Source organism: Lynx rufus, unplaced genomic scaffold (genome assembly GCF_022079265.1).
Source record: "Lynx rufus isolate CCGP_SWC_20201006 ecotype Redwood Valley unplaced genomic scaffold, mLynRuf1.p SCAF_20, whole genome shotgun sequence".
Classification (NCBI taxonomy): domain Eukaryota; kingdom Metazoa; phylum Chordata; class Mammalia; order Carnivora; family Felidae; genus Lynx; species Lynx rufus.
Genome location: NW_025814835.1, coordinates 8,105,667 through 8,130,457, shown reverse-complemented (window position 1 = coordinate 8,130,457; position 24,791 = coordinate 8,105,667). Strand labels below are relative to the sequence as shown.

Here is a 24,791-nt window from a genome sequence, read left to right as displayed (position 1 = left end):
ACTGGAGAGTGTGATGCTAAGTGAAATAAGCCATACAGAGAAAGACAGATACCATATGGTTTCACTTTTATGTGGATCCTGAGAAACCCATGGGGGAGGGGAAGGAAAAAAAAAAAAGAGGTTAGAGTGGGAGAGAGCCAAAGCCTAAGAGACTCTCAAAAACTGAGAACAAACTGAGGGGTGATGGGGGGTGGGAGGGAGAGGGGGGTGGGTGATGGGTATTGAGGAGGGCACCTTTTGGGGTGAGCACTGGGTGTTGTATGGAAACCAATTTGTCAATAAACTTCATATAAAAAAAAAAAAAAAAAAGAGGGATTCCTGGGGCGCCTGGGTGGTGCAGTCGGTTAAGCGTCCGACTTCAGCCAGGTCACGATCTCGCGGTCCGTGAGTTCGAGCCCCGCGTCGGGCTCTGGGCTGATGGCTCAGAGCCTGGAGCCTGTTTCCGATTCTGTGTCTCCCTCTCTCTCTGCCCCTCCCCCGTTCATGCTCTGTCTCTCTCTGTCCCAAAAATAAATAAACGTTGAAAAAAAAAAAAAAAAAAGAGGGATTCTTAATACTGAAAAATCTAGCAATTTCCTATTTGTATAAACAACTATGCAACTTAGGAAACACTTCAAAGTTTTTTTGTTAATCTATTTATAAAATCATACTTTACTGATTTTAGAGTGTTTTCCAATGAACGAAATTCTTGGTTCATGTTTTAGGAGTGCAGAAAGTAAGTTTATAACAAAGGCAGCATGGTTTAGAAAGGTGGCATTTTCTCACAAATGTGCCAGTTAAGTCCACCTACCTCTATATACAAACTACCTTAAATATATGTAATTCACTTATATAAATCAAATGTCATTTAGGTGGACATATTTTCAGAGACATAAACATGTCTTTAAAATGGCAAAACATTATGAATTATACCTGCATTCCTGAAATATAATATTATAAATTATAATTATAAATTTTATTTATAATAAATATTTATTATTGACCATTTATATATTAATTATTATAATGAATAAATAAATAATATTTATTATAAATATAAATAATATACAAATGTAATAATAATATTTGGTCATGGCATGGCACACTATTTTGGTGAACTGCTGGATTTAGATTTCTACTATTTCATTTTGAATTTGTGTATCATTTTCATTAAAGAACCTAGCCACCAACATCAGAGGGCCAGGAACACAGAGGAGATTGTTAATTTGACTTCATATACCTTTATTTAAATGGTCAAAATGAACATTAATCACTTTTTAGTTCAAATGATTGAAAAAGATTTGTACAAGACAAAGACTGAAAGTCAATTTACTGAAACACTAAAAGTTTTGAAAGACCAAGAAATCACATACCTGAAGAATTACTTCATTAAGTCGTTCTAGAGATTTCTGATTTTCCTGAGTTTTGTCAAGGAGTGAAGCGATTGACGGACTGTGGCATAAATTTGTTTTATCCTTATCCTGGAGACACCTCTTTGCTTCTTCAGTCAAGAGGACAGAAAGGAACTGCAGGCTGGCAGTACACAGGGTGGGGCAGGTTATAGACAAACCCACACAAGTGCACAACATATCTAAAAGAGATATGCAAATGTTTGAAAATAACTTCAAAATTAAAGAAGAGAATCAGACAGATCTGAGTAATTAAGTTTATAGCCTTTTTATTTCTAATGAAGTAAAGTTATCAGTAGTTATAAGGATCATGAGAATAACTCTAGTGTTTGTTTAAAAATAAATAGTCAATATTAAGACAACACAATCAAGGGATCTATTTAATTTTCATTTCATTCTTTTTATATGGGTTGTTTTTTGTATGAAGGTGTGTGTGTGTGTGTGTGTGTGTGTGTGCACGAATGGACATATACACAGTATTTGCTAAGTCCCAAAATAAGAGGATCACATATATATGAATATTGATCCCTCTGGGGTCTACTGAGATCCACAAAGTTTCTAGAATTTTTAACATTTTAATTTTTATTTCAGGGCTACCCTAAAAAAATTAATGTAACTGTACTCTGAATTATCTAGATCACTGTGTAATTATGTTTCTGTTTTCAAACAAGTTGATGCTAAATAGTACTTAAAACAAGAGTATGCAGTGTTGACATGATGTAGAAACAAAGGTTTCATGGCAGTTCACAATAGAGAACAAGAGGGGTACCTTGGGCGCTCAGTCGGTTAAGCGTCCGACTTCAGCCCAGGTCATGATCTCACGGTTCGTGAGTTCAAGCCCCGTGTCAGGCTCTGTGCTGACAGCTCAGAGCCTGGAGCCTGCTTCGGATTTTGTGTCTCCCTCTCTCTCTCTGCCCCTCCCTAGCTCACACTTGCTCGCTCTCTCTCTCTCTCCCTGTCAAAAATAAACAAACTTAAAAAAAAATAGAGAACAAGAGTGGTTATGAACAAATTTGCAAACATAACACAGATTAGAAAGAATAGGCAAGCCAACTCAAAAGAATCTACGCTGAATCAGTCATTAATTTCCTCCTGTGAGCACTGATTTAATCAAAGGAACATCTGATGTGTTATATTAATTTTATTAATCTGAGTATCACGGATTTATAATTTTGTTACGTTTTACTTTTCTATTATTTGGAATTTATACCTTTATAAGAGTTATAACTGTAAGAATTTCTACCTAGATTCAGGCTTAAAGAAATTCTTATTCTCTTAAGTAACATAAGAAAAATATTTTAGTGTGTCACTTTATGAGAATTATGTTCATTTAAATGATGTCTAAATATTTTTTGAGTTTGAGAAAAGACTGTTATAGATAACATAAGTTACAAAGTGATCATGAGATGTTTTAAATATTTATGAGCACATGGGATGGAAACTAAAAACAAAGAAAAACACCATGACAAGGACTAGCAATGATCATTTTTATTAGTTAAGTTTCCATAAACATTACTACTATCAAACCTAGCTGTTTACCAGTAGGTATTTCTGATTAGCACCATATTACCATGCATGTGTTTTGTAGATAGATTTTTAATTTAATATGTCCTTATTTTATCACCAGGAAAACCGTGTCAGGTGAACAGTGTTCAAGCAGGGCTGAAGGCGAAGGGCTGGAGAGGAAATGAGTATTTTATGCTTTACAGGTCATACGCCTTTGTCACAGCTCTTCAACACTACCACTGTAGCAGGAAAGCAGCCACAGGCAACATGTAAGTATATAAGCAGCCACAGGCAAGAAGTATGACTGTATTCCAATAAAATCTTTATCAGAGCGAGCGGCGGGCCAGATCTGACCACTTGGCGTAGGTATGCTACATGAGTAGGACCTTGCTTTGTATTATGAGTGAATCAGGTGGTAAACCAATTTCCCCACTACGGCTGTAGGAAAATCTCAATTACACAATCTCTTTCAGTTTTAATCTCTCTTAACAAAATAACAATTTCTAAATGGACGCTATTCCTATTAGGGTAAACTCAGAACTCCTATGTCCAAACAACTAACAATTCTGTTTCTTATTGAACATGTATTTCCCTATAAATATTACTTCAAAACTACCACTCTGGTCACAAAATGTATCATCCATCTAAATTTATAGAATGACCAAATGAGAAAGTAAAATATGAAAAAGAAAAAAATTGGTGATAACATGGAAACTTAAAATAGAACTCAATTTTGAATACATTTAAACTAGTTATTTTTAAAAAGTAACATAAATGTTGTTTATAAGCATTTATGTTAAAAAAAAAAAGGTCTTCTTGCTATGCTAAAATTTAAGAGACTACATCAAAAATTAGTAGTTATTTAAAAGAATAATTTGTCGGAGCATCTGGGTGGCTCAGTTGGTTAAGCATCCAACTTTAGATTTCCGCTCTGGTCATGAACTCACAGTTTGTGAGACTGAACCCTATATTGGGCTCTGCACTGACAGCATGAAGCCTACTTGAGGTTCTCTCTGTTCCTCCCCTGCTGTTTCTCTGTCAAAATAAATAAATAAGCATTAAAAACTAATTTGTTTGGGGCACCTGGGTGATTTAGTTGGTTGAGCATCAGACTTTGGTTCAGGTCGTGATCTCACAGTTCATGAGTTCAAGCCCCACATTGGGCTCTCCAGTGTCAGCACAGAGCCTGCTTCGGATCCTCTGCCCCTCACTCTATGCCCCTCCCCTGCTGTGCTCTCTCTCAAAAAAAGTAAATAAACATTTTAAAATAAGCAAATAATTTGTTTATGCTAGTAGGCAACAATTATATGAAAAACATCTTATAAAAATAATTACCTATATCTACACTCTTAGCATTTCTGTACTCTAAGAAAATCCTTACATCTTCAGACAAGGCACTATACTTATTATAAGTTTCCATGTTATCATATATACAGTATTTAGGTGTAGATTTACCCACTTACAGTGTAAATATGTCAGGAAAGAGACTGGTTTCTACACCAACACATGAGAATCTGTCTCATTGTTTTACAATCATGTCATATCACATGTCTCTTCATAACACCACAGGCTTTTCTCACCTTGTTTTTATAGTTTTTTCAACTGGGTTTCAACTTTTCAAAAATGCATTTTGGAGGTGGTTCAAGAACACAGATTTCTCAAAGTAAATACCTGGTTTCTCTTTCAAATATAATTAATTTTTTACAATTACTTAATTTTAGAGAATACACATATAGAAATTGTAAACAATAATTATGTTAATTTTTAGTAGCAGAAAGACCCCCAGCCTCATGAGTGCATCTTCTTTTTTATTTATTTTATTTTTTTTAAATTTTATTTTTTTTTCAACGTTTATTTATTTTTGGGACAGAGAGAGACAGAGCATGAACGGGGGAGGGGCAGAGAGAGAGGGAGACACAGAATCGGAAACAGGCTCCAGGCTCTGAGCCATCAGCCCAGAGCCCGACGCGGGGCTCGAACTCACGGACCGCGAGATCGTGACCTGGCTGAAGTCGGACGCTTAACCGACTGCGCCACCCAGGCGCCCCATGAGTGCATCTTCTTACCGATCACTGCTGCCCAGTGCTTGGCCAGAACCACTGTCATAGCCGGGAGAGAGGCAAGAGCGGCTTTCCTCAGGAGTACGGCCAGAAGGTTAAATAAATGCGTCCATGTGTGATAAAAAGCCGATACCAACTCTACATCTATAATATTAATGAAAACATTTCAAGCTATTAACACAAAGAATAGAAAATACAAAGCTCACCAGATACTTCATCATACTTCAAGTAAGAGTCATGCACATGTCATATGAAGATAAATGTAATTCAGCATGATCCAACATTTATTTCCATTAGTTTTTCATTGTTTCCTAAAGCTTTCTCTCATCTATCCCCTACATAAAAACAAATAAATACACACTCACACATCTTCCTCTCATTAACGTCTATTCAACAACAAATCAGAAGGTATGACAAACTGAATAGTACGCCTTGAATTCAGAACCACATATCGTGCATATTGTAAAAGCATGGCATTGTCTGTGCTACTTTTATAAAAGTCAAGTTTCTCCTGTTGTCTTTCTCCCCTTTGTGCAGGGTGGAGGAAGAAAGCACAATGTGCCAAGGTCATGGCAGAAAAGCAAGGAGAATGTCTTTGAAGAACCAAGAGTACTGCCCTTCAAAAAAAACAACACAGAAGAGGATTCTGCAGCTTTGCCTATGGCTGAGAATGGAGCAATTCACCTTCTATCCTAAGGACAGCTTTTCCCCTCTCTACGTGGCAAACGGAGGCTAGAGAGCAGTAGCAAGCTTAGGATTGTCTTCTCGGACCATGCCACTGGCAGTATCTGCCAGTTTTTGTCAAACTCCACTACCAAGCAAACTGAGAACGTCCATCTCAAGGTTCTTCTGGAAATGGTATATTCCAGGGAGTTTGGACTACAGCAGTCCTTGGTATGTGTCTCAATCTTCCATCATTCTCACCTCTATAAGGAGTCTTTTTAGACTATCTTTTCTCCTTATCATCCCCATGAAATCTTAATTCCACAGATTCTATACGTCTGCTTATGTACTTTCAGTATATCTTTACTTTATACATAAAAAAAAAAAATTAATTATAAGCTTACTGATTTTACTCAAGATGGCCAAATAAAACATTTAAGCTGAGAGTTAAAATTAAAAATTAATAAGAATTCTTATTTTTATCTAAAAACAAGAAAAAAATTAAAAAGCAATTAACATTTAACTTTATAACTTCTCTTGCTAAGTAACTTTCAATATAATTTACTTGCTCATATAAATGAAAATGTATCCAGTTATACATGAAAATTAGTAAATCACATAAAATACATGCTAGAAATATAATCAATATTTTATAAAATCATTCAAAAGTATTATTTTTCCAGAAAAAAATTAATTTCTTAAAAGTATTTTTACTGAACTTATGCCTTTGCTTGATACGAGAAAATGACCTCTAATTCAACCAGCTATGAGATATACATTCAGACATCACTGACATTTTTTATTTTCAGCACTTTACAGAATTAATGATGGGCCAAATAACTTACAAAATAATAAAACATTTACTATTTTTATTTAATTCTCAAAGCCCAAGTCAGACACAAAAGCAAGAGAATGAATTAAAAAAACATCCACCAGTCAGCCAATGACAACCAAGACATGATAGGACTTTGGGACATCCTGCCACATGACTTTGGGACATCTCACCACATGACTCTGGGACATCCTGCCACATGACTTTGCCACCTCTTACCACATGACTTTGGGATCAAGTGTTGAATCAAAAGTCCTCTAGTCATAACCATCTATGCACTATAGTTTTTAGCACTGATATTGCATATTTCCTGTTTATCTTCCACGAGCTAAACACCAATGCTTCCCAAGTCATACCCAAGAACACCCAACAAGAGAAATTAAATACTAAAAAATATGACTTTATTGGGTTGAACTAACTGAGCTCTGAAGGGCCACAGACCATCGTAATTAAGATTTTTTCCCCCACCCTTTCACTTCTTGGAGGGTGATATTGCCCTCATAGGGAATGCACAGTCTACCCTGATTTGCTTAGTTAGGATACCACTGCCACTTGTAAAATTTCCAAGTAAGGAATTATTATTCCTCTTACACCTGGATATTTGAACACTAATTGGACACCGAGGACTAGATTTGCTGGCATCATAAAACATTTCACTTACCTAAAACCAAACAAATCCATAAAATTCAAAAACCTAAATAAGAATGAATTAATAGGCAAAGAACCATTTGGCAATAGTCAAATGATCAATTACTTCATTATAAAATCTTTTAAATAATTACCATATTTTATTTCTGATAAAGTCCTATACTGTTTTAATTTTCTCTTCTATTAAGTACTATATTCAACTTTTCATCAGAGTATATTTTTCAATAATTTAGGACCTTACCAAAATTTTTATTATATGCGATACTTATAGTTGTTATTGCAGATAAGTTATAAGTAGGTCATGTGGCTGTATCCATAGCTTGTAAGAATAATGAATATCTAAAACTCACTGTACTTGCTAACATTACATTAAGAACTTTGCCCTCATTTAAACTGACAGCACAGGGTACAGTCCTTCATTATACTACATACTTGCCTCAAATGGCCCCCTGGAACCACTTAAAACACCCAAACTATAAAACACGTTATAAAAAAAAAGCCTTCCAAAATATCGGCAAAACACAACATAAAATTCAACCTTGAAGTGAGTACCTGGTGCAGAGTAAGATTCTTTTTTGTCCCTCAATATGCTTTACTTCCATACTAAACGTGAAAAAAAATAAAGCTTACCTAACACATCTTTGATGCATATGGTGAGGACCCTGATGATGTTTGTGGTAAGAGGTTTCAGAAGCTCTTCCTGAATCACAAGGTCAGGATCTACCAGTAAACATGACTGCAGAAGCCTGGACAAAGACGACAGGTATTCTAGGAGAGAGGATACCTATTTGAAAAAGAGATAAAGTAAAACAGAACATATCATATGAAAAGCCTAGCTCAGTGATATTTCTGTCTTCTATGCATCGTAAGTCACTTTCTTTGTACCATAAGTTACATAAAAAACTAACAAAATATTAATCGTAATTTTTAAAGATCTAAAATGAATATATAGCAGACAGCATGATTTTCTCATATTATAAACATACCATTAATGATCACATTAACACTGTCAAGTAGTATGATAATACCAAACAAGGCAGTATTTTCAAAGCCAAATTTCAAACTCTTTTTAAAGAAAGAGAGCCTTTATAGTTTTTAAGTAGCTAAACTGTGGAATCAATATTCTGGAAGAAGTAGGAAGGGGCATTCCAAAGTCATAAAGCCTACGATTGCATAAAGAAAGAAAGATGACAAAACATTCTTCAACACATCTCCTATCATGTAAAATGCAAGTTTGTAACATTTAATTTCCTTATTGTTATGGAGTCTTTTTTGATGCCTTTGTACTGAACACTATTGATTGCAGTTACAATAAGTCTGACATCTAATGTATGAAGTGTTACCATAAACAGATAAGCCATGGAAAGTGAGAGCAAACGAGAAACATCAGAGAGGGAACCACGGAATCACTGAAGCCTCTTACAAGCCCACACACTCGGCCCGCTTCCTCAGCGCCTCGGCTCTCAGCTCAGATCTCATCCTTGTGAGGTGTCTTCTGACCACCCTACCAAACACAGCACCCTCTCCCCTGCCGCACACCTTTTCCTCACACTCATTTTTCCCATACCATTTGTGTGTGTGTGTGGGGGGGGTTGTTTTCTTCTGTTTTATAGAGAGAGAGAGAGAACATGCAAGCAAGCAAGCAAGCAAGCAAGGGGTAGAGGGGAGGGAGGGAGGGGGAGAGAGACAGAGAGACAGAGAGACAGAGAGGCAGAGAGAGAGAATATGAATCCCAAGCAGGCTCCACACTCAGAGCAGAGCCAGACGCAGGGCTCAATCCCATGACTCTAGAATCATGACCTGAGCTGAAATCAAGAGTCAGACGCTCAACCGGCTGAGCCACCCAGGCGCCACCCCTGCCCCATACCATTTGTCACCAGCTGATAAAATAGTTCACATTTTATTTACTGCTTACTGTCTTCTGCACCAAGGACAGAATTCATATGGACAGGCGTGTGTGTTTTCTTTGTTCACACATCTGTCACTGGCACCTAGAACACAATCTGGCAGAGAAGAGGTTCCAGAACTTTTCTGGAACAAATGAGGAATCTTGTGTGATGACAAACAGCTAAGAAGCATTTGGCCTACACAAGTACCAAACAAACACCTTCCATGGGACAGGCACTGTGCTCAGCACTGGGTACACAACTGATGCCTAAAAAGTCATAGCCCTGCCTTCATGGAGCTCACTGCAGCCTCTGGCCTCATGACCCCCCACAGATTTGCTCTGGCCACTCTGGCCTCCTTGCTATTTGTCGGATAGAACAAACCAACCCCAATCTCAGGGATCTGGCAGTGTCCTCACTTAACCCAGGTTACATGTCACTGTCTGAAAGGCCCTCCCTGACCACCCTAAGTGGAAAAGCCCTACCCTCCTCACTCTGAAAGCATTTCCTGGTGCCTTTGTTAGCTGTTCTTCTCAGATGTGTATATGGATTTGCTCATGATCTGCTCTCCCAACTTGAGAGGAAGAATCTTTATTTTATTTGCACAGGCAAGACCCTGGTACGTGGTAGACCCTCAATAAAGATTTGTCAGCTGGACAGTGAACTGGAGGAGGGAGCCTTATGCAAAGGCTCAGACTGCATTGGGACAAGTATTTTGAAGATGATGTGTTACCCAGCCTTATAAGAGGGGGCCTGCCGTGGTCAGAAACCCCAAAGACAGCACCACAAAGCAAATCTTGTAGCCCTTCTTATACTCTGAGTTAGGGTAACCTTTCTACTAGCAACAACTACACAAGGAGTTATTAAGCATACTTTACATACAGACTCGAGCTACAATCAAGAACTTAAAAATTATAAATATCTGTAAAAAAACAAAAATAAATTTATTTTTATTAGGTTGGGTTTTGAAAATACATAGAATTTAGTCACTATCTATTTTAACAACTTCAGTTTAGGTGCAAATGATAGACATGGCCTAAAATCACAGAATGGGAAGGTGGTCTATATAATGTCTTCTTTTTTTAATATGGTGCTCAAAGATATCCAGATCTGTGAATAAACATCTACAGCTGGTTAATAATGGAATTAGGAAGAGAATATAGATCTTTAAACCTCACTTCTCTTTTCTGCCATCCAAAGATGTCTCAGATTAAAATGTTAAGTAACCTATTTCAAATAACCTCATTACACCATGTCTATCCTGAAAGATCTTCATCTTTCTCCTACGGTTAGTCTATCCTTAGCAGAATTTATGTTTCTGGGACTTAAAACAAACGCACAAACAGACATGAGGCGAGAAGGAGACGTGAGACACTTACCTGAGCCTGCGTGTGCTCAGTGGGAGGGGACAAAGGCAGTGGCGCCTTGAGCTCCTGGACACACCTCTCTAGAAGGGTGGCATCTGCGATGCTGCAAAGAGCAGAAAAGATGAGTAGTGTGCTGCTTATTAAAAATTAATAAATCAGTATTTGAAGTTTGAATGTAACCTTGAACAGAATTCAAGAGAAAGGATCTTTACAGAAAACAATGGCTGTCAGAGGGAAGGTAGGTGGGGGGTGAGGCAAAATGGGTGACAGGGACAGGGAGGCACAGGCCTCCAGCCATGGAACGAGAAAGTTACGGGAATAAGAGGCACAGCATAGGGAACACGGGGAATGATACTGTGACAGCGATAGAATAGGACAGCTATGCCCGTGCTGAACACAGCATAATGCATAAACTTGTTAAGAAATTAAGACGTACACCTGAAATGAAAGTAACATTGTGTGTCTACTCAAATAAAAAGAAAAGTAAAAACAAGGAGAACAGATTTTCATAAAGACAATAAATGTATATAAAATGGTATCCCATAATTATTTTAGAACACAGGAAAAGATCCTATCTAATAAACATGGGAAACAGAATTCTGAAGAAAAAATATCTAATGAAAAGCAGAATAAAATATAAAGAAGCCCTTCTAAAAGGGAAGCAAACAAGAGAAAAAACTTGGTGGTTAGTTTCCTGTTTAAAACAGGAAAAATACTTGCTAGGAAATAAGTTTTAATTTACAAAGTAGAAAACAAAATAATGCAAAAAAAAAAAAAAAAAGCCAGGAAAAAGTTTTCAAGTCCTGAATAAAGAAAAGGTAGAGAATATGATTAAGGCTTTGCCATAAAAGATTCTTTAATAACTCTGTGGCCTCAATTTCACAACAGGCTCTTCTTGAGAAGCAAGAGTATTCCTAAAGTTCCATTTTGATCATTCTTGAGGCAGAAAAACATCCAAGAAGAAAGTTAATCAACAGGCAGTTCCCTTTTCCAAGTCTAGCAGGTTATCACGGTGGAAAGATGATGAGTAACTGTGAACAAACTCACACCTCATGGATTATCTGAGTGGTAAACGAGTAATGGCAAGTGAAGTGAAACAAGGATACTTCTTTCTTTTTGGAGTTTTCTTAATATCCCAAAATGAAAGAGAAAGTACTGCAATTTGGCAAAGAGGAGGACGATATCTCAGACAGTGAAAGTTCTCAAGAAGAGCAATGCAAATGACTACGGGGTCAACAGGAGGTAGTAATAATCCACTGGCTATAATAATCCAGATGGGAAGAAAGCAAAGGAACAGTTACTATAAAGAGAGTATCCTAACAGGAGTGCTGATGCATAGGGGTACTTGTACCCCAATGTTTATAGCAGCACTCTCAACAATAGCCAAATTATGGAAAGAGCCTAAACGTCCATCAACTGATGAATGGATAAAGAAATTGTGGTTTATATATACAATAGAGTACTACGTGGCAATGAGAAAGAATGAAATATGGCCCTTTGTAGCAACATGGATGGAACTGGAGAGTGTTATGCTAAGTGAAATAAGTCACAGAGAAAGACAGATACCATATGGTTTCACTCTTATGTGGATCCTGAGAAACTTAACAGAAGACCATGGGGGAGGAGAAGGAAAAAAAAGAGGTTAGAGTGGGAGAGAGCCAAAGCATAAGAGACTCCTAAAAACTGAGAACAAACTGAGGGTTGATGGGGGTGGGAGGGAGGGGAGGGTGGGTGATGGGTATTGAGGAGGGCACCTGTTGAGATGAGCACTGGGTGTTGTATGGAAACCAACTTGACAATAAATTTCATATTAAAAAAAAAAGAGAGAGAGGGGGAAAAAAAAAGTATCCTAGACGTCATCACTTGATCCTCACGCTAACCCCAATAACCAGATGTTATTAATGAGATTAATAGTAACTTCCCCCAGACTGCAACACTAGGGAGGGAATGCCCTGTGAGAAGACCCTAAGTGGGAGTGATTCAGTATCTACAGCCTTTCTCACTATACACATAACCAACACGATAATGCAAAGGTCCAGCCAGAAGCTCATTCACATTAGCTAAATGAAAGAACGAAATCATGATCTTCTAAATTTTATCAGAGTGTTATGTAATAAAGAGTTTAATCCCCAGTAATGAAACAACTCCAAATGAATTTAAACAACGATTTTCAACCCATGGCCCTTATTCTGACATAGCCCTACAGAGGTGAATCCCCAAAGCCCTTCACTTCCATTTAGAATGACCAAGGGACTGCACCACAGTTCTTGAGTATGGTGCAAGACAAATCAGGTTCAGAACCTCTGAATTACAAAAAAAAAAATCAGGACGGTGGGAGTAACAGTCAGCGTAACAAACCCGTACGAGTACTTTAACAGATCTAAATTGAAACTGGCAGGACAATTCTGGCAAAAGCAAAACCCCGCAGTCTAGTGAGCCAAAAAGAAGACAGAGATACCTTCCCGGCACGCAAGAAGTCCTGCACCAACTCGTCTCTGCTGCCCAGCCTCTCTTACCTACAGAGAAGCTCCACGAGACGGGCCTGCCGAAAAGCGCGTGCAGTGTCTCCCGGCGCAGTTGCCAGGAGGCCGTCCAGGAGGCTGCACACCGCCGCGAGGAGAGGCGGCGTCACCACACGCTGCCTGGGCAGAGCGGCAGGAAGGGACGCATCGCGAGGAAGCCGTGCCGACTCGGTTTCGTGCTGACCGATTACTGAGGATAAGCATAAAAATTAGCACAGTTTTGTTTCCTTTGTGTTCATGTACAACATTCGCAAGTTCTGATCACCGGAGGAAAGCCCCTGAGAGGGCCAAAGAGAGACGACTGGGGAGCTCCCCAGGGCCCGGCTCATCACAAACCTGAGGTCAAGGAAGCAGATATCCAACTTCTCCACTGTGTGTGTGTGTGTGTGTGTGTGTGTGTGTACGTCTGCCTTGGATGACAGTGTAAGAGCCAAGATGAGATGGGCAGAGCATGGTTTTGTGCCCTCGTGCCCTCAAGCACTCAGACATTGAGGAACAAATAGATGGTCCCCGACCCTTTTTCTAAAACTCTAGATTCTAAAATTCTAAAATTCTAAAACTCAGAATTCAAAATATTTTAGATTTCAGGAAAATAATAAGATGCATGTACCTACCATACATTAACTAACCTCCAATGAGAATTTGGGCAATACCACGTAATGAAGTAACTATTTCTCTAGTGTAACACTTGTACAATCACAGTAAGCTGGATGAAGAAAGGAACAAATACAACCTCAAACCAGTACTGGTCAGGTTTTGCAGCAACTGTAATTCAGGTATGGGCAAGTTTTATACCAAGTAAGTTTTGAGAACACTTAAGTTTTCAGAGATTCTGGATTTTAGAACTGAGGATATGAGATTGTGGACCTTTCCCAGAAAACTCAGCAAAGGATTGTTACCAAGAAAGCTATGTTTGTTAACCTACGTCAAGAGTTCCCTCATAACCCTCACTTCTTATTTCTTTTTTAAAGGAACACTTTATTTTTAATAAATTCAGATTTACAGAAAGTACAGAGTACAAAGAATTCCCATATACCTTCACCCAGATCCCTACGTATTACTATTTTACCACATTTTATCTACCTACATACCTCTCTTATTATGAACTGTTTGTAAGCTGCAGATGCCCTGCCCTCTCAGCCCTAAATTCATTTCCTAAACAGAGACTTTTGTCTTCTATAATCACAGTACAGTTAACCAGGAAATTAACACTGATGCAGTAATATTCTCTAGTCTATAGGCCTTCTCCAAGTTTGCATCTTGTTTCGCTAATGTCCTTTAGAGCTCGAGAGTTCTTGTTTGGATCCAAGTCAGGACCACACTTGGCATTTAGCTGTCATGCCTCTTCGGGTTCTAAACTGGAAGATCTCCTCAGACGTGCTCTTTCAGGGCTCAGACATTCTGCAAAGAGCACAGGCCAGTTACTTTGTAGAATGTCTGATGTTTGATGGTTCCTCGTGGTTAGACCTTCGGTGCATCCTACCAGGAAAACATGATTTCTATCTGTGCCATTATTGGTGGTGTTAACTTTAACCATTTGATCAAATGCTGTCTACCAGGTTTCTCCACTGTAAAGTTTCATTTTCCTGTGTAATTAACTAATTCCTTTGGGGTGGAATTAGGAATATAGAACTTTGGGACAATGGATATCAAGAAAGATTTGATACTTTAAACGAAATAAAATCGGGAAAATTAGATGTAGGTAATCCCACAGAAACCGTTCCAGTGGTTTTAAGAGAAAAATGTAAATATTCACAAGATATGTGTTACATGTTTGCAGCATTTTTAGGTTAAGTTTATAGAAGAATACCAATAAAAGGGGAGGGCAGGGCAGGGCAGTTCAGAAATTCAAACTTATCCAATATATTTAAATAAAACTTTTCTACTTTATCTAGAGAAAATTATCCTACTTACTTATATTAATAGTGCTCAAATACACTAACATTTTTAACGGTTCCTTTCACCTTTGTACATCAAATGTAGGCTTACTGATCATAAGAGACTGTTTTTTTTTTTAAATATAAGATATATGTGTATTTCTTTTTTTACAAAAGTTTAGAAACTCAATTTAAAAATGAAAACTCACATGTCTGAAGTGACCCTAATATACATTTACAGAAAATTCTTTTCATCCTGTCCTAAATCATTTTGAGGCACATTCATTCCCTGGTTAATTAAGAAGCAGCAAAACAACAAATAAAAGGACTAACCAGCTTCCCTAGCAAATCCTGCTACATATTCCAGCTGAGGGAACTAAAATCATATTAACACTAAAATAAATAAATAAATAGATACATAAATAAATAAATAAATCGATAGATAAGTAAATGTAAAAGAAAATCACATTTTACCTTAACACTGTTTTAAAGAGATGGAATTCAGGAAGACATCTAACAACAACAAAATAATTGCTCTAGTCTTATGGCTCACTGACAACATATATTCAATGCTTTGCAGCACTGTTCATTGGCATATTCAACAAAAAGGATAAAAAGGTTTTTTTGTCAAATAGACATACTTAAGTGATTGGCTGGACCAGTAAAACTGTGCGTGAATATACATTCTAAACACAGTCTTTGAAAATAAAATAAATCCAAATCAAGAATAATGCGACAAAAAAACAAAACAGAAAAACCCCACACAACTATATGTCCACACCAAAACCTGTACATGAATGCTCACGGCAGAGTTACTCATAAGAGCCAAAAAGTAGAAAAATCCAAACGTTCATCAACTGATGGATGGGTAAATGCAAGTGGTATAACCATACCACGGAATATCTTTAGCAATACATAGAGAGTACATAACAGCACATAATACAATATGGGTTAACTTTGAGAATATTATCTAGTTGCAAAAAGCTAGTCACAAAAAAATACACAGTGTATGATTCCATTTTTTTTAAGTTTATTTATTTTTTGAGAGACAGAGAGAGACAGAGCGTGAGCGGGGAGGGGCAGAGAGAGAGGGAGTCACAGAATCTGAAACAGGCTCCAGGCTCTGAGCTGTCTGCGCAGAGCCAGATGCGGGGCCCAAACTCACAGACTGTAAGATCATGACCTGAGCCGAAGTCGGACACTCAAACAACTGAGCCACCCAAGCACCCCTGTTTATTTATTTTTGAAAGAGAGAGACAGTGGGGGAGGGGCAAGTGGGGGAGGGGCAGAGAGAGACAGAGACACAGAACCTGAAGCAGGCTCCAGGCTCTGAGCTGTCAGCACAGAGCCCAACGCGGGGCTTGAACCAACGAAACTGCAAGATCACGATCTGAGGTGAAGTTGGACACTCAACTGACTGAGCCACCCAGGTGCCCTGTATGATTCCATTTTTATGAAATTTCCCATAAGGAGGGAAAGTAGATTAGTGACGCACTAGGCCTGGAAAAAAATCGAAAACAGATGAGGAGTGATTGACAATGGAAAGTTTTCTTTTTAGAGGATGAAAATGTCTTCAAATTGACTGTGGTGATGCTTGCACAGCTCTGTGCAAAAACCAATGAACTCTACACTTATTAAATGGGTGAGTGTATGATTATTTGAATTATTCTCAAATTTGATTTCATGCTCTGGGCTCTTAATTTAAACCATGTGGTTTGCTCCTTTTATTCTTAAGATCAAATGAGTACTTTCTACAATTAAACACTCTTTTATATTGTTAACGTAAATTACCAAAAAACAAAATGGGATGTTGTTTAGGAAGTTAGGAAACAGATATTATAATGAAAACTCTGGGTAAAGTCTTAATTAAGCAATTATTTCTCAAGTTTTCTAAAGCCTTTTCTCTGTGGATGCTTATACTTCAGGGTGTAAAGTACCTTCTTTTCAGGCAGCAGCACATTCCTTCCAGGTGAAGAATTTAATGCTACAATAAGGCCTGTATGTTCTCCGGAATAAATAAAAGCTAAGTTGTAATCTCCCAAATATACAAAGTTTGAAGCATAATAGAGTTGGAAGCAGTCCCTAATACAAAGAAGAGAATTTATATATTGCCATTAATAAAAATAAATCCCAGGCTATTCATCAAGCATTTCTAATAAAGACTCAACATGTTTTGTGTGCTTTAAAATGGAAGCATACCCTTTGAAAATATTTATGACCAGATTCTCTCCACTTTCAAGTGGACTACTGGGGTAAATTGAAGTGTTTTCCCTAAAAGGGGGAGAAAAATGAAGTTAACTAACACTTATGAATTCCCAAATTCAAACATGAAATATCTATGCTTAACTAATAAGGAACCATAGGGCAACTGACTATTTATTTGATGACTAAATTCCATTTATTAGAGTATTTGTTTTGTTAAATTTCTGATGTATTGAAACTCACGGACTGCAAGATCATGACCCGAGCCGAAGTCGGACACTTAACCGACTGAGGCACTCAGGCACCCCTAATTTTGTTCTTACAGATATTTACTTTCAAAATATCTGGACCAACTTGTCACTTTTCTTTTTGAAAGTAGAATGTCTGGGTGGCTGGGTGGCTCAGTCGGTTGGGCGTCCGACTTTGGCTCAGGTCATGATCTCACAGTCTGTGAGTTCCAGCCCCGCCTCGGGCTGTGTGCTGACAGCTCGGAGCCTGGAGCCGGCTTCGGATTCTGTGTCTCCCTCTCTCTCTGGCCCTCCCCCACTCGTGCTCTGTCTCTCCCTCAAAAATAAATAAACATGAAAAAAAATTAAAAAAAAAAAAAAAGAAAGAAAGTAGAATTCTTCCTAAAACGGTACCTTGAGCCACAAACTGGTCGTGTGAGGCTTCAGGGAGAGGCGCTGTGGAGGGCCCAAATGGTGGAAATTCAGTGCTTCCCGATGAAGATGCCACCTATGGAGCAGCAAAGAAAATGATTTTATTCTTAACACTAACTAATGTTAACACATGGAAAGCGAAACAGAACCAATATGTACATACGAATCCTTAAACAAGAAGGCTTATGACAAAACTATACTAGTTAATATAACTGGAAAACATTTCATATTTTAAGAGTTGTAAGTTTTTTGAAGGGTACTTTCAACTTCTTTTAGGACCTGCTGGAATTTATGTAAAGCAGCAAGTCAAAGGAGCAGAGTTTTGATTTGAAGCCCATTTAGGATTTTAAGGTCTGGATAAGGCCTACTCCCTCTTATCATCCAAATGTTAAAAGGCTAAACCATACTCCTTTCTTTAACTTTTGCATAATTCATTGCGTCCTTGAGACATTTTGTCCTACTTGATTCATAATAAGAGGGGTTTTTTATAAGTATCCAACGGCACACACAAATTTTAATAGTGTCTATGAAAAAATCAGCAGAAATACTAAACGATTCTTCTTTACCTTTTCCCATTGCACAAAAGAACTGTTTCAGGTCATATGTGGACACAGTGTTTCAGAACACAGTACTTTTTATTTTTTTAAGCTTATTTATTTTGAGAGAGAGAGAGTGCGCATGAGCACATGTATGCAAGGAGGAGAGGAGCAGAGAAAGAGAGAGAGAGAGAGAGAGAGAATGAGCCTACCAAGAAGGCTCTGTGCTGGCAGCCTGGAGCTCCACAGCCTGATGTGGGGCTTGAACCCATGAACCATGAGATCATGACCTGAGCCAAAATCAGGAGTTGGATGCTCAACCGACTGACTGAGCCACCCAGGTGCCCAGAACACAGTATTTTTTTAAAACATTAAACATAACACAAACTGTGTAGAAGGCAAACACAATTTCACCTACAGATCTGCAGATGAGCACACTGTGTGGCCTCCTAGAACTGAAAAAGCTCAAACTGATGTATCTGGCACCTTCTATGTGAAAAACATCTTAGCTGCAGAGGTCAGATCATTCCTTCTCTTACCATCAATTTACTCCACACACCTAGACAAGCTGCAGGTCAGTGCATGCATAGAGCAAGCATGTCAGTGCAATGTCAACAGATCTCATGAATCAACCCTATCTCAAACTCAGATACCATACACCTCAGTACTCATACACTAACTGTGCATTTAACATGCAAAGTAGGATGCCTTAGACATGATATGATAGAGTCAAAGCAAAAACCAAGGTTGTTTTTTTCTTTAAGTTTATGTATTTTAAGAGAGTGAGTGGGGGAGGGGCAGAGAGAGAGGGAAAGAAAGAGAATCCCAAGTAGACTCCACAATGTCAGCACAGAGCCTGATGCAGGGCTTGAACCCACAAACCATGAGATCATGACCTGAGCTGAAATCAATAGTTGGACACTTAGCCAAATGAGCCACCCAGGAACCACCCCCCCCAGGTTTTTGGGTTTTTTTGTTTTGTTTTTTTTTTTATATATATGAAATTTATTGACAAATTGGTTTCCATACAACACCCAGGGCTCATCCCAAAAGGTGCCCTCCTCAATACCCATCACCCACCCTCCCCTCCCTCCCACCCCCCATCAACCCTCAGTTTGTTCTCAGTTTTTAACAGTCTCTTATGCTTTGGCTCTCTCCCACTCTAACGTCCTTTTTTTTTTTTTCCTTCCCCTCCCCCATGGGTTCCTGTTAAGTTTCTCAGGATCCACATAAGAGTGAAACCATATGGTATCTGTCTTTCTCTGTATGGCTTATTTCACTTAGCATCACACTCTCCAGTTCCATCCACGTTGCTACAAAAGGCCAGATTTCATTTTTTCTCATTGCCACGTAGTATTCCATTGTGTATATAAACCACAATTTCTTTATCCATGCATCAGTTGATGGACATTTAGGCTCTTTCCATAATTTGGCTATTGTTGACAGTGCTGCTATGAACATTGGGGTACAAGTGCCCCTATGCATCAGTACTCCTGTATCCCTTGGGTAAATTCCTAGCAGTGCTATTGCTGGGTCATAGGGTAGGTCTATTTTTAATTTTTTGAGGAACCTCCACACTGTTTTCCAGAGTTGCTGTGCCAGTTTGCATTCCCACCAACAGTGCAAGAGGGTTCCCGTTTCTCCACATCCTCGCCAGCATCTGTAGTCTCCTGATTTGTTCATTTTGGCCACTCTGACTGGCGTGAGGTGATACCTGAGTGTGGTTTTGATTTGTATTTCCCTGATAAGGAGCGACGCTGAACATCTTTTCATGTGCCTGTTGGCCATCTGGATGTCTTCTTTAGAGAAGTGTCTATTCATGTTTTCTGCCCATTTCTTCACTGGGTTATTTGTTTTTCGGGTGTGGAGTTTGGTGAGCTCTTTATAGATTTTAGATACTAGCCCTTTGTCCGATATGTCATTTGCAAATATCTTTTCCCATTCCGTTGGTTGCCTTTTAGTTTTGTTGGTTGTTTCCTTTGCTGTGCAGAAGCTTTTTATCTTCATAAGGTCCCAGTAATTCACTTTTGCTTTTAATTCCCTTGCCTTTGGGGATGTGTCGAGTAAGAGATTGCTACGGCTGAGGTCAGAGAGGTCTTTTCCTGCTTTCTCCTCTAAGGTTCTGATGGTTTCCTGTCTCACATTTAGGTTCTTTATCCATTTTGAGTTTATTTTTGTAAATGGTGTGAGAAAGTGGTCTAGTTTCAACCTTCTGCATGTTGCTGTCCAGTTCTCCCAGCACCATTTGTTAAAGAGGCTGTCTTTTTTCCATTGGATGTTCTTTCCTGCTTTGTCAAAGATGAGTTGGCCATACGTTTGTGGGTCTAGCTCTGGGGTTTCTATTCTATTCCATTGGTCTGTGTGTCTGTTTTTGTGCCAATACCATGCTGTCTTGATGATGACAGCTTTGTAGTAGAGGCTAAAGTCTGGGATTGTGATGCCTCCTGCTTTGGTCTTCTTCTTCAAAATTCCTTTGGCTATTCGGGGCCTTTTGTGGTTCCATATGAATTTTAGGATTGCTTGTTCTAGTTTCGAGAAGAATGCTGGTGCAATTTTGATTGGGATTGCATTGAATGTGTAGATAGCTTTGGGTAGTATTGACATTTTGACAATATTTATTTTTCCAATCCATGAGCAGGGAATGTCTTTCCATTTCTTTAAATCTTCTTCAATTACCTTCATAAGCTTTCTATAGTTTTCAGCATACAGATCCTTTACATCTTTGGTTAGATTTATTCCTAGGTATTTTATGGTTCTTGGTGCAATTGTGAATGGGATCAGTTTCTTTATTTGTCTTTCTGTTGCTTCATTGTTAGTGTATAAGAATGCAACTGATTTCTGTACATTGATTTTGTATCCTGCAACTTTGCTGAATTCATGTATCAGTTCTAGCAGACTTTTGGTGGAGTCTATCGGATTTTCCATGTATAATATCATGTCATCTGCAAAAAGCGAAAGCTTGACTTCATCTTTGCCAATTTTGATGCCTTTGATTTCCTTTTGTTGTCTGATTGCTGATGCTAGAACTTCCAGCACTATGTTAAACAACAGCGGTGAGAGTGGGCATCCCTGTCGTGTTCCTGATCTCAGGGAAAAAGCTCTCAGTTTTTCCCCGTTGAGGATGATGTTAGCTGTGGGCTTTTCATAAATGGCTTTTATGATCTTTAAGTATGTTCCTTCTATCCCGACTTTCTCAAGGGTTTTTATTAAGAAAGGGTGCTGGATTTTGTCAAAGGCCTTTTCTGCATCGATTGACAGGATCATATGGTTCTTCTCTTTTTTTTTGTTAATGTGATGTATCACGTTGATTGATTTGCGAATGTTGAACCAGCCCTGCATCCCAGGAATGAATCCCACTTGATCATGGTGAATAATTCTTTTTATATGCTGTTGAATTCGATTTGCTAGTATCTTATTGAGAATTTTGGCATCCGTATTCATCAGGGATATTGGCCTGTAGTTCTCTGTTTTTACTGGGTCTCTGTCTGGTTTAGGAATCAAAGTAATACTGGCTTCATAGAATGAGTCTGGAAGATTTCCTTCCCTTTCTATTTCTTGGAATAGCTTGAGAAGGATAGGTATTATCTCTGCTTTAAACGTCTGGTAGAACTCCCCTGGGAAGCCATCTGGTCCTGGACTCTTATTTGTTGGGAGATTTTTGATAACCGATTCAATTTCTTCACTGGTTATGGGTCTGTTCAAGCTTTCTATTTCCTCCTGATTGAGTTTTGGAAGAGTGTGGGTGTTCAGGAATTTGTCCATTTCTTCCAGGTTGTCCAGTTTGTTGGCATATAATGTTTCATAGTATTCCCTGATAATTGTTTGTATCTCTGAGGGATCGGTTGTAATAATTCCATTTTCATTCATGATTTTATCTATTTGGGTCATCTCCCTTTTCTTTTTGAGAAGCCTGGCTAGAGGTTTGTCAATTTTGTTTATTTTTTCAAAAAACCAACTCTTGGTTTCGTTGATCTGCTCTACAGTTTTTTTACATTCTATATTGTTTATTTCTGCTCTGATCTTTATTATTTCTAGGTTTTTGTTTTTAATACTAAAATAAAGCAGGGTTATTTATCTATTTATTTTTAACTTTATTTGTTATTGAGAGACAGAGAGAGACAGAGCACAAGCAGGGGAGGGGCAGAGAGAAGAAGACACAGAATCCAAAGCAGGCTCCAGGCTCTGAGCTGTCAGCACAGAGCCTGATGTGGGGCTCGAACCCACAAACCGTGAGATCATGACCTGAACTGAAGTCAGACACTCAACCGACTGAGCCACCCAGGTGCCCCCAGGGTTGTTTTTTAATAAAAAATTTAATAACAAAAATAAACCAAGGTTATATTTTATTTTCTGTTAGTAAAGAGAATACAAATTTGAAGAAAATGATTGATGGAACTTATATCCAGTTTTTAAAATCCCCCTTTCAACTTAAGACTTTAATCATCTCTCATCACTTCAAGTGTAACATTACAACAACAACAGAAAGCTGTGGCCAATAAATGTAAGCCCAGCATGTAAAGTCATCCAAAAAACAAATCCGGACAAATTTCAGTCTAAATAAATCACTCCTAAATGATCATGTATTAAGTACCTTATTTTATATAATATTAGGTCCAGATAATAGGAAACACCTAAAATTTATTTTTCTAAAAATGGTATTTACTACAACTGGCTCTAAGAAATGTGGAAAAAAACATCCCGTCTACAAACATCCAAATAACTTTTACAGTCTGTGAGGACAACAATCATAACTGAGATTGCATCACAAAGCACGCAGGAGCTAATAATATATGGCACCTACCACAAGCTCCTTTGTTTATATAATAAAATTGAAGAGAACAATGATGCTAGAATCCTTTACCTTTTCAATTAACATCCTTTCAAAGGACACGCAAGCAGCCCTCACCACTGACAAAGCCAGAGGTAGCATTCAGAGGAGGAAAAGAAGGTTTCTAAGGGCTCGTTAGAAGAAAGCAAAGTCACGGTTTGTGACCAAAGGTCAGACAGTAATAAAAGTTGTGATTTTCCTTAATATAGTCCAAGGAAGTGACATACAAATTCAGAAAATATGATTTTAGGAAGCATCTGCCTAATAGTTATATTATAACCTACCCCATATGGTTGAGAAAACACAAGGACTTCTTTATACAGTAAAATATTGTGCTTTAAAATTTAATTATGGGTGATTTATATTATCTACTAACATCTATATTTTTTGAATTTACTATATTAGCACATTATTATTTTAACAAGACAAAAAGGTATTAAACTGAATTGCTCTGGTTCTATACTCAAATCCTTGCTTGTTTGAAAATAATCTTTAACGGACATTTATTTGGTTATATGTAATAATATGTAAATATCTGACTTGTCATCTTGCAAGTAACTTGTGAATATCTGACTTGTTATCTTGCAAAATTCAAGTCTTAGCCTCTGGAAGGTGGAGGAGGTTCACATGAGCCCGTAGTGCTACAGGTAGAAAAGGCCTGATCTAGTCCAGGTCCTCATTTAGAGATAAGGACCTCGAGTAAGGGCCCGAGGGCACACTCTCATTAGGATTCTCAGTTGAGGATTACGTTTATGACATCACAAATACACTCAAGTCAGAAGAAGCCCTCAGACAAACCTCCAAAATCCTGACCAATCTTGTCTGCGAGGGTATGCTTCTTTCTCCCCACGCCGTTTCCATGGAGGAGGGGTTGGCTTACTTTTCCAGCAAACTGAGCAGGCTTAGCCACTCCTTCCCCCACAGCAGAGAACTCACGTTCTCATTTGGTCTCTACCTCTTAGGAGCCAGAAAGCCCACAGTGGGAGCCCAGGGCTGTCCTTACAATAGTAGGTCTGGTTAATTCTTCTGTCACTTGCTCTTTTCATTAAAAGGGCTTCAGAACAAAATCACAATCTAGACATTTTTTTCCTCTTTCTCGTCTCCCACATGACACATCCTGAGATTTTCAATTTACATTCCCTTGATAAGACAAATAAAACTGGGTTTTCTTGAATTGAAGTATATATACTTGGATCTTTATCACCTTGCTGGTATATAAGAGGCAATAAAAGCCTGTTAGGGCAGACAAATTGATGTTACTTAAAGCCACTGTCCTAAAACGGAATCAAATTTTGCTTATAAAAACTAAAAAAGATAATAGCCTTTTCTTCAATGTGTTTAGAAACAGATTTGAGAGCTAAAGAAGTTTTCTAAATCATGCCTCATTGTAAAATAGGCAGTTACAATTTTAAGAGTCCCTTTGAAGTAGCAGAAAATAGCAAAGTCGTTTACCATATCAAAGTAGAATTTGGGTTAAAAAAAAAAAAAGACAATTTGGGGCGCCTGGGTGGCTCAGTCAGTTGGGCGTCTGACTTTGGCTCAGGTCATGATCTCACGGTTTGTGAGTTCAAGCCCCGTGTCGGCCTCTGTGCTGACAGCTCGGAGCCTGGAGCCTGCTTCAGATTTTGCGTCTCTCCATCTCTCGGCCCCTCCCCTGCTCATGCTCTGCGTCTCTCTGTCTCTCAATAATAAATAAACATTAAAAAAAATTTGTTTTTAATTAAAAAAAAAGACAATTTCTGTCATATAAACAAAATGCATCAATGTTCAAAACTGTTTTCTTTGTATTCTACCTTTCAGAAATAAAAGAGTTCACT

At 38.2% G+C, this 24,791-nt stretch overlaps 1 protein-coding gene across 1 annotated transcript in view; it reads right to left on the bottom strand.

Annotated features, from left to right (window-relative positions):
- The window catches only part of RTTN (rotatin), a 169,158-nt gene that overhangs the window by 30,949 nt on the left and 113,418 nt on the right, over window positions 1-24,791 (bottom strand). The window contains exons 35-40 of the mRNA XM_047086363.1: window positions 17,593-17,686; window positions 12,867-13,062; window positions 10,363-10,453; window positions 7,728-7,881; window positions 4,961-5,098; window positions 1,353-1,570 (exon numbers count right to left, since the gene is read on the bottom strand). Of these exons, the coding sequence (XP_046942319.1) occupies window positions 1,353-1,570; window positions 4,961-5,098; window positions 7,728-7,881; window positions 10,363-10,453; window positions 12,867-13,062; window positions 17,593-17,686 (891 nt within the window). The remainder of the gene's footprint in view (window positions 1-1,352; window positions 1,571-4,960; window positions 5,099-7,727; window positions 7,882-10,362; window positions 10,454-12,866; window positions 13,063-17,592; window positions 17,687-24,791) is intronic.